Below are 10283 nucleotides of genomic sequence, written 5' to 3' on the forward strand. Positions count from 1 at the left end.
GCTGGTTGGGGGGGGGGACTCTGTTAATAGACTCCATTTCCTGCAGCCAAGCAGTATTCATGTAACCTTATTCGAGCGCTGTCCCAGGCTGAGACATAGTTAAATAAAAGCATAATTAGTCTCTCTCTGGGTCCTTTTAAAGGAAACATCAAATGGGACCATGCTGATGACTGCATCTTATTGACAGAAGTCCTTAAATGGGTAATTGATTTAGCTGTTGATCCAACTATCATCAACCTCAGTACCCTATGATGGCGAGACAGCTATTTGTACAGCAGGGCCCCTGGTCAAGGACAGGTCAGGAAGTAGGTGTTTGGGGAGGTCTGGGATCCCTACAGCCATCAGGTGAGGAGGGTGGAGTCTCAGAAGGGGTGGGCTGCTAAGTCAGAGATGTTAGTCCGGGAGCGGTGGCTAATGCCTGTAATCCCAGCACATTGGCAGGCTGAGGCGGGAGGATTCTTTGAGCCCAGGAGTTTGAGACCAGCCTGAGTAATATAGCAAGACCCTGTCTCTATTTATAAAAATAAAATGTAAAAATATGAAGAAAAGAGAGGTTAGCTCAGCTCAATTCAGCCTGAAGCTGGGGCAGAATCAAACCATCACTAATCAAGCACTTCATCAGTTACTTTGCCCAGGCCTGATCCCTAGGAGTCTGGTGTAAGTCAAACCAGGCCTGGGGAGGAGCCACAAACCTGAATTTCCATCCTCTTGGCTGTTGTCTCCCTACAGTGAACATAAGGCAAAATGATCATCCCCAGCCCGTTCCGTGACACATGAGGATTAACGAAGGAATTCTGCTTGGTGGATCTTTTACCATCAATTAGGCCTGGATGCTGTAAAGTTAGAGGTTACTTTACAGAAAACTGATTAAGATGCAAATGATTTCTGCCCAGTGAATAATACAAGCCTCAGGGTTATGGGAGTTTTTATTTTACATTTTAAAATTCCTTTTTTTTTTTTTTGAGACAGTGTCTCCCTCTGTCATCCAGGCTGGAGTGCAGTGGTGCCACCTTGGTGCACTGAAACCTCAGCCTCCCAGATTCAAGTGATTCTTATGCCTCAGCCTCCCAAGTAGCTGGGATTACAGGCACGCGCCACCACATCTGGCTACTTTTTGTATTTTTAGTAGAGACCGGGTTTTTCCATGTTGGCCACACTGGTCTCAAACTCCTGACCTCAGGTGATCTGCCCACCTCGGGCTCCCAAAGTGCTGGGATTACAGGTGTGAGCCACTGTGCCCAGCCCGGGTTATGGCATTTTAAAAATAAATGCCCTTTAGAATATTAACCAATTTTGTATGTAATTTAGCAATCTTCTATCAGGATTCCTTCCTTTCTCCCCCTTGACTATATATGTGTCAGTTTTTTGTATTATTTTTTGCAACCCCATTGGTGGAGGGGGGTTGGGGGCTCCCAGGAGGCCCTGAGCCAGAGGGCTCCTGGGTTGGGGGTGAAACTCAAAATCCATATGTATCTCCAGGCCTGAGGGGTGTAGGATGCGGGCCCTTGGAGAGTTGCCACCACCTCTCTCTGCCCCCCAACCCCATGACTTACGAAGGGGAAGGGACTTTTCCAAGGTCACCAGATGGTTAGTGGCTCTTCCCCTATCCCTCCTCCACCCATACCCCCGTATTCTTCTGCACTTTGGAGTTAGAGCAGGTATCCGGATCCTCCGGGGAGGGACTGCGGCCCCTTTCTGGCCCCACCCCAGTGCTTATCTTGGGAACATCGCCCTTGAGCTCTCATCTCCAGGCTGACAACAACCAGGCCTGGAACCTTCTGTGAGGGGCGGGGGGAGGGCAGGGCCATGTCTGGGAGGGGTAGATCCAGAATGGGTGAACTGAGGGAGTCGGGGTGATGTCAGAGGGTGGCTAAGGGGCTGAGCTCAGTGTGGACATGGTGACCTCCTGCTCCCCACATGAGCCCAGGGCCCACAGACACTTGGTGGAGCTGAAGCTTAGCTTCCAAGTTTATTTCCGGGATCTAGAGAGGAACTGGCTGATGGAGCGGCCTCCCGAGGAGGTGTCCGACTTCTGGCCTGGGGCCCGGCCAGGCCTGACCCTTGTCTCTGTGGTCGTGGGGCAGGTCAGGCAGCATGAAGAGGAGACCTGCCTTCGGGGGGTTTGGGTCACTGCAGGCAGAGACAGCTTGAGTGAGCAGCGTGGGGCAGCCACCTCTTCCCTCCCGGCCGCCATGGCTGCCCGCACACCTGAGCAGAGCCACCTCCAGCAGGGCCTGGCTTTCCTCCTGCAGGGCCTTCACTTCATCCTGGATGGCCTGGGCCTCCTCCTGGATGGCCTGGGCTCCCTCCTTCAGGCTCTTATACAACAAGGTGGGCTGGACAAAGGGTTGCAGGGCCCGAGGTGGGTAGCCAGCCGTGCAGGACAACCGGAGGCCCCTCTAGGAGAGCTGGGCTGGGAGGCAGGGAGGAGGCAAGACAAAGAAAGGGGGTCCTGGCTCAGGGTCTTACCAGGTTCTGCAGCTTCTCCCCCAGGGCCAGGTTGTGCACTTGGGTGGTGTTCAGTGACTCCCGAAGCCTAGGGTTGAAAAACAGACCCCTCCCACCTCAGCCCGGCTTTTGTTCCAGGCAGCACTCCCCACCCCACCCCCCAACCTCCTGCATCAGCCACCTGATCCTATAGCCACCTGGGACCAGTGTTTCACTAAGAGCCCAGTCTTCCTGTCCCGGCAAAACCACAGGTGGGATGAGAATTGTTCTCCCTGAGTGACTGGTAGCAGGGGACCGAGAGAGAGACTAATTATGCTTTTTGTCTTCCTTTGCAAGAGCAGGGCAGGCTGCTTCTGTGGGTGGGCTAGAAACCCTCTGCGGCTCCTCTTGGAAGGGGTGGGTGGTAGAGGGCTAGCCGCTCCTTTGGGCTGTAGGCAGGGTTGCAACAGGATTCTCTGTGGCTCCAGGCCAGCGACAGGGTCAATGCTGGAACCAGCCCTGCCTAGGCGCTCCAGGTCAGCTGTGTATGAATGGGAGAGCTGATCACTCAGGTCTATGGCCTGGAAGCCTCCGTCATGCCCTGCCCCCACCTCAAGACCTTTGCTGACAGATGGGGCTCTGACCCCAGCATTACCTGAGAGGGGTGAGCGGCCATGGGATTGTGTGGACCCCAGCTCCAGAGCCCGACATCCAGAGAGCAAGCCCCTCCCCCAGACTGAACACTCCTCAAGTTCTTGGACAATTAAAGGTGGGGGTTCCTGAATGCCTGTTCACCAGGCACGTGGGCCCTGACCTGAAAGCCAGGCCTGGCCTTGGTTGGGGGAAGCCCTGTCACCCTACCCGCTCCCATCTGCCCGCCCAGCTCACCTCATGCAGTCATTCTGCAACTGCCTGATCTCCTTTGAGATCCGCTGGGGGCCCCAGTCTTCCTGATCGAGGAACTGGTACTCCTGGATCTCCGAGTCCCTGGAGCAAGTGGGTAGTGAAGGTCAGGCCAGAGGGTCTAGGGGATGAGGGAGGTGGGTGGGTGGTGTGGGGGTGCCCAGCCAAAGGCCCCGGCTCCAGCAGGCCTCTCTGGGCCTCCTCTCTGCACGGGCCAGGGCTGAGTCCTGGCCCAGCTTTGAATGTTTCCGGGTATGCAGTGAGGAGAAACACCATCCACCTCCCCCAGTTTTGCGCGCGCCAGCATGTCCTGCACGTGCTCTCTCTCTCTCTGTCTCTCTCTCTCTCTCTCTCTCATGCAGCCTTACGATTCAGGGTCTTTTGGCTCAGTGGGCTCAGAGGTGTTCAGGAGTGTAAACAGGAACGTGACGGTGGGTTCCAGTTGTTCTGAGGAAGGTGGCTTTGCAGAGAAAGTGCCAAGGTGACTGGAGAGGGTCAAGGCTGGTCGCCCAAGAGCCTGGGTCCTCCCACAGCCCCCATCCTTGCCATCTCCCTGTCTTTCAGGGTCCCCATTGTCTGTATCCCCCACCCTGTAGAGAAAGCCTAGTAGGAGGTGTGAATGGGACCTGTCCAGGAGGCCCTCCAGCGCTGAACTCCCCTGCACCCATTCCTCAGCCCTGAACCCAGGAGCTGGGCCTGGACACCCTGACAGCTGGAGGCTGGGTGTGACGACGGGGGTCCAGGCCTCCATTCAGATACAGGAAGAATTTCTCCAGCTCTCCTGTCTCCTCTGCCCGCTGCCTTGGGAGGCCCTGGGGTTTCCCGTCACCTCCAAGTTTCGCTCCTCGGAAGCCTGAGGGCCCTTGGGTTCCTGCTCCTCAACAGGCCGCACCACTAGCTTGTTGGCCAGCTTGGAGTGGGCTCTTTGTCTGCCCCTAAGAGACTGAGAGAGACAGAAGCCTGCTAGTCACCCACATCTACCATCCTCCCCATGCTCTTTCTAGCCTGGTCTGGTTTTTGGGGGGCAGCTTCCAGCCTGGCAAGTGTCTATCACCAGCTCTGTCCAGCAAGCCAGACCCCCTCAAAGTGAAAGTTGTCAGATTTAGTAAATACAATATAGGCTTCCCAGTGAAATCTGAATTTCAGCTGAAAATGGATACTTTTTCAGTATCTGTCTCACACAATGTTTGGGATATACTTACACTAAAAAACGATTGGCTGTTCATTTGAAATTCAAATTTAACTAGGTGTCCTGTATTTTATCTAGCAGTCCTACCAAACTACATGCTAAAAATATTTTGAGGCTGAGTGCAGTGGCTCACGCCTGTAATCCCAGCACTTTCAGAGGCTAAGATGGGAGGATCGCTTGAGCCCAGGAGTTAGAGACCAACCTGGGCAACATAGCAAGACCCCATCTCTGCAAAAAATTAAAAAATTGGCTGGGCATGGTGGCGTGTGCCTGTAGTCTCAGCTACTTGGGAGGCTGAGCCTGGGAGGTTGAGGCTACACTCAGGTGTGTTTGCATCACTGCACTCAAGCCTGGGCTTCAGAGCGAGACTCTCAAAAAAAAAAAAAAATGCTGAAGTTAATAGTATTCTGGCTATTTTTCACCCTGGTAGTTTTCAGAATCTTGTGCATCTACTGGCCAAGTAACCACAGACATGGTCCTTCTATTTTTTTTTTTTTTTTTTTTTTTGAGGTGGAGTCTCGCCCTGTCGCCTAGGCTGGCGTGCAGTGGCGCCATCTCGGCTCACTGCAAGCTCCACCTCCCGGGTTCACGCCATTCTCCTGCCTCAGCCTCCTGAGTAGCTGGGACTACAGGTGCCCACCACGACGCCGGCTAATTTTTTGTATTTTTAGTAGAGACAGGGTTTCACTGTGTTAGCCAGGATGGTCTCCATGTCCTGACCTCGTGATCCACCCGCCTCGGCCTCCCAGAGTGCTGGGATTACAGGCGTGAGCCACTGTGCCCGGTGACATGGTCCTTCTTCACACTGAGTCCACCTGTGCCTCTAGATCCCCATGGACTTGTGGCAGGGGGCTTGTGGCATGGGCTTGTGGCTGTGTTACATTGTACCCTTCTAGGCAGCCTAAAATTACACATTTCCTGACCACGTGACATAAACCGACAGCTCTGCAGAGGGCTCCGTAACCCTGGAAAGTCCCTGAGCTCCAGCGTGGTATGGCTGCTGGAGAATAGGCAGCTCTGTCACCAGGGGAACCTGGCTGCGTATAACAAGATCCACAGAACGATGGAGAGTCGTGCCTCTGAGAACCTCACTTTGGAAACGGCTTAAAGAAACAACTCTAAATAAAAGTAATTCACATGGACGACCACAGTAGCTGATTTGCCCCATGAAGAAAAACTGGAAGGGGCCTAAAAGGCCCAAATATAAGAAGTGATAAGGAAACAAAGACTTCTTCACATGGTAGGATACAATTCACTCATGCGCTTGCTTACTGGTCCCTGTAAGCATTGCCTGTGGCATAGGCCTTGGGAACATATAGATGGACACAACCTGGTTCTGCCCAGAAGTTCCCGGAGGATGAGGGAGGCCTCAGGTGTGCAGCTGACCACAGTGCGGGGGGATGAGCCACACAGAGGTTTGTACAGAGAGCCCTGGCTGCAAGAGGAGGGAGCCATGCACTCTGCTTTGGAGCTCCAGAAAGACTGCACACAGGATGTGCCGCCGGATCTCAAACAAGGACGCAGGGGAAACCAGAAGAGGGAACGGTGTAAGCAAGAGCCGTGGGGTCCTGCGAAGGGCCTATGACAGGGCCTGGGCTGTAGCACACAGGGGATGAGGAGGCATGGAGATCTTTGTGTGTCTGTTATGTGGGCTGTTTGGCCATAGTTCAGAGGGTGGGTGGAAGGAATAGACACTGGGGGCAGGATGCCAAGGGCCTTGGATGTGAAAAAGAGAGGCAAGCCACCAACTGCTGCATGTGACAAGTGTCTAAACTGTGTTAATCCTGGAGAAGGTGTGCGTGAGACCCTGTCACACCACAAAAGTGGGTCTTAACGGTGGTATGAGCTGGGTACCAGCGTACCCATGTAGGGTTGCCAAATAAAACACAGAATGCCAGGTTAAATTTGGATCTCAAATAAACGATGAATTTTTTTTGAGACTTTATTATTTACTTTCAAGACAGGGTCTCACTTTGTCGCCCGGGCTGGAGTGCAGTGGCACCCTCATGGCTCACTGCAGCCTCGACTTCCCAGGCTCAGATGATTCTCCCACCTCAGCCTCCTGAGTAGCTACAACTGCAGGCCTGGCACCACACCCAGCTAATTTGTGTATTTTTTGTAGAGACAAGGTTTCACCATGTTGCCCAGACTGGTCTCGAACTCCTGGGCTCAAGCAATCCTCCTGCCTTGGCCTCCCAAAGTGCTGGGATTATAGGCATAAGCCACTGTACCCAGCCAGGTTGAGAATTTCTTCTCCAAAATGCCTATCTAGAAGTGTTTTGGATTTCAGATTTCTTAGGATTTGGGAATATTAGCATTATCTGAAAACCCAGAATCCAAAATGCTACAGTGAATGTCAGGGCAGTGCTCACAGTTTCAGATGTTGGATTTTTTTTTTTTTTTGAGACAGAGTCTCGCTCTGTCGCCCAGGCTGGAGTGCAGTGGTGCAATCTCGGCTCACTGCAAGCTCCGCCTCCTGGGTTCACGCCATTCTCCTGCCTCAGCCTCCAGAGTAGCTGGGACTACAGGTGCCCGCCACCACGCCCAGGTAACTTTTTGTATTTTTTAGTAGAGACGGGGTTTCACCGTGTTAGCCAGGATGGTCTCAATCTCCTGATCTCATGATCTGCCTGCCTCGGCCCCCCAAAGTGCTGAGATTACAGGTGTGAGCCACTGCGCCCAGCCAGGATTTTGGATTTTCAACCCACATAGGCATACCCCATATGTGGCATGGAACATACTTGTACTAGAAAACTATCTATTATTTCTCTGATTTGGGAAACGCTTTTTTTTTTGAGACAGTCTCACTCTGTTGCCCAGGCTGGAGTGTAGTGGCGTGATCTCGGCTCACTGCAACCTCTGCCTTCTGGGTTCAAGCGATTCTCCTGCCTCAGCCTCCTGAGTAGCTAATTTTTGTATTTTTAGTAGAGACGGGGTTTCACCATGTTGGTCAGGCTGGTCTCGAACTCCTGACCTTGTGATCCGCCCACCTCGGCCTCCCAAAGTGCTGGGATTGCAGGCAGGGGCACTCTTACTCTTAAAAAATTGTGTTGTTTATCTAAGATTCAGGCTTAAGTGGGCATCTTGTATTTTTTGCTAAATCTAGCAACTCTAACACTATGGCCACATGTTGGTGCCCACCAGAGGACACTGGGAAGCTCCATGGTTACCAGTTGGTACGTGAGGAGGATGAGCAGATAGACAGACAGACAGGACTGGGGTCCTCTCAGGGTCCCACCAGCCAAGCACAGACGGATCCTTAATTCAGACTTGGACAGAAGATAGCTCAGGACTCGGATTTCAGTCCTGCTCTGCTGCTTATAGGTGGGGCAGCTGCAGGAACTCGGGCTCAGCTTCCTAGCCTGTGAAATGGGTATTCAACTACGCAAATATTGATTGAGCCCTAACTTTTTAAAGGGCCTTCCCTGAATGTTGAGAGGGTACAAAAATGAATCTCCTCCTTTGAGGGGTTAATCACAGGCTGGGTAAAATGCTACTAGCCATCAGTGATGAGGAACTCTGCTGGCTGCTTTGCAGATGACATCAACCTTGAAAACAACCTCCCGACCAACTCCGTTAGAGAGATGGAATTGGCTTCACTTTTCAGAAGAGAAAACCATGGCTCGAGAAGAGTCTCAGATGTGGGTGGGCTGATCCCCAAGCAGGTGGCTGTCAGGGAGCCTGCCAACCTGTCAGCCACACTGTGGAGAGGGGAAGGCAGCCTGGTCTAGGCCCATGTGTTGGGAGAACCACCAGGCCTGAGCCAAAGCCTCATCTGAAGGGGTGGTGAGCCACTGGGCTGAGGACCCAGGCGAGGAGGCAGGGGTCCGTAGGCTGTGTGGGGAACTGCCCTGTGGAGAGGGAGGGTGAAGTCCACTCTCCAAGAAATGGGGACAGGTGTGAGCCATGGGGCTGGCTTCAGACCTCACATGCACACTGGTGGGACTAGAATTTGTGCTGTGGGAGGCTCATGACTGAGGCGGGGTGCCAGGCGCCATCACTCCTGACTCCACCTGTGCCCCTCCTACCGGGCATTCAGAGGCTCTCTGAAGCCCCTGTCCCCAGCTCCCACTGGAGGGGCACACCTGCCCAGGCTGGTGGGAAACCACCACATCCACTTACTCCATGATGTGCCTGGACACTGGGGGGACAGAGACAAATAACGACCTTGCCTCCAGCCTGAGCTGGAGTTTACACAGCTACTGTGTAAACGTGTGTGCAGAGCAGACAGAAGGGAGCTTGAAGGTGCTAAGATGGAGGTCTATGTGGACTTCTGAGACTTAAAAAGGGAGGGAATGGTCAGTTCTACTTGAAAATTGTTCATTGAGCACTTACCATGCACTAAGTGCTTTACTTGTATTATCTCATTCTTTTTTTTTTTTTTTTTGAGACGGAGTTTCTCTCTTTCACCCAGGCTGGAGTGAAGTGGCATGATCTTGGCTCACTGCAACCTCCACCCGCCAGGGTTCAAGTGATTCTCCTGCCTCAGCCTCCTGAGTAGCTGGGATTACAGGTGCCCGCCACCATGCCCAGCTAATTTTTGCATTTTTAGTAGAGACAGGGTTTCACCATCTTGGCCAGGCTGGTCTTGAACTCCTGACCTCAAGCGATCCAACCACCTCGGCCTCCCAAAGTGCTGGGATTACAAGTGTGAGCCACCGCACCCGGCCGGCTATCTCATTTTTAAACACTGTGGCATAGGTATTATTATTGTCCTCATTTTATTGTTAAGGAAACTGAGGCACAGCAGTCTAATTATTATCATTTGCCTGGGGTCATACAGCTAGAAGCTGGCAGAGCCAGGATTCAAACCCGGTTGGATTGCAGAACCTGTGTTCTTTGCTTTCACCAGGGTGGGGCAGGTGGGGAGGAAAGGCTGAGCAGGGGTGACGCGTGAGCCAGACTTAATGATGCGGGGCTCCCCAGGTGACGCAGGAGTGGGGAAAGACACAAAAGGCAGAGGGCAAAGGTTCAGAGGCAGGGACCTCCAAGCAGCTCGCGGCCTGCAGTGGGTCTGTGGGCTGAAGCCTGGACACCAGCCTTGGCCTGGAGTCCTCACGAGCCCCACTAAGGTGTCAGGAGCCCCCTAGACCAGCCAGGGTTCTGGGGTGCAAACAGGAAACAATGCTGGCTGATTTGAGCAAAAAGGAGTTTATTGGGAGGATGCTGGGGAGTCACAGAACTCACGGGAAGAAGAGACTTCAAAGGGCAGGCACTGTAGGGCACCGACTGCCAGAACTAGGACAGGGGAGGGCCTGCAGACGGACAAACATGCATTCCCCATACCAGACACTGCTGGACAGGTGGTGCCTTCATCCCTCCTCACACCCATCATTCAAGGTGGAGAATCTGATCAGTTTAGGTCCTGGTTGCCGGGATCAGGGAGAGCAAGCATCTGGGATATTCACTCCCACCGAATGGCTGGGGTCCTGCAGACAGCGCATGCCTGGAGGCTGAGACGCTGCTGGGCAGCCAGACACCAGCGACCATCCATTCCACCGCTGCACAGAGCATGGGAAGTCAGCAGAGGTTTCTGTTTTGGCTGGAGTGCAGTGGCACAATATCGGCTCACCGCAACTTCCACCTCCTGGGTTCAAGCCATTCTCCTGCCTCAGCCAACCGAGTAGCTGGGATTACAGGTACCCGCCACCATGCCCAGCTAATTTTTCTATTGTTAGTAGAGATGGGGTTTCACCATGTTGGCCAGGCTGGTCTTGAACTCCTGAACTCAAGTGATCTACCAGCCTTGGCCTCCCAAAATGCT

At 53.3% G+C, this 10283-nt stretch overlaps 1 protein-coding gene across 1 annotated transcript; it reads right to left on the minus strand.

Annotated features, from left to right (window-relative positions):
* Nucleotides 1-909: 909 nt before the first annotated feature.
* On the minus strand, nucleotides 910-9963 carry LOC134736604 (uncharacterized). The gene is made up of 9 exons (XM_063638845.1): nucleotides 9934-9963; nucleotides 9707-9757; nucleotides 7690-7881; nucleotides 4160-4273; nucleotides 3699-3790; nucleotides 3316-3414; nucleotides 2470-2536; nucleotides 2209-2336; nucleotides 910-2130 (listed from the first exon to the last, which is right to left on the minus strand). Exons 1-9 carry the CDS (start codon nucleotides 9961-9963, stop codon nucleotides 1983-1985), a joined length of 921 nt encoding a protein of 306 aa, XP_063494915.1. The 3' UTR covers nucleotides 910-1982.
* Between the last annotated feature and the right edge of the window lie 320 nt (nucleotides 9964-10283).

The sequence above is a fragment of the Symphalangus syndactylus genome, chromosome 1 (genome assembly GCF_028878055.3).
Source record: "Symphalangus syndactylus isolate Jambi chromosome 1, NHGRI_mSymSyn1-v2.1_pri, whole genome shotgun sequence".
NCBI lineage: Eukaryota > Metazoa > Chordata > Mammalia > Primates > Hylobatidae > Symphalangus > Symphalangus syndactylus.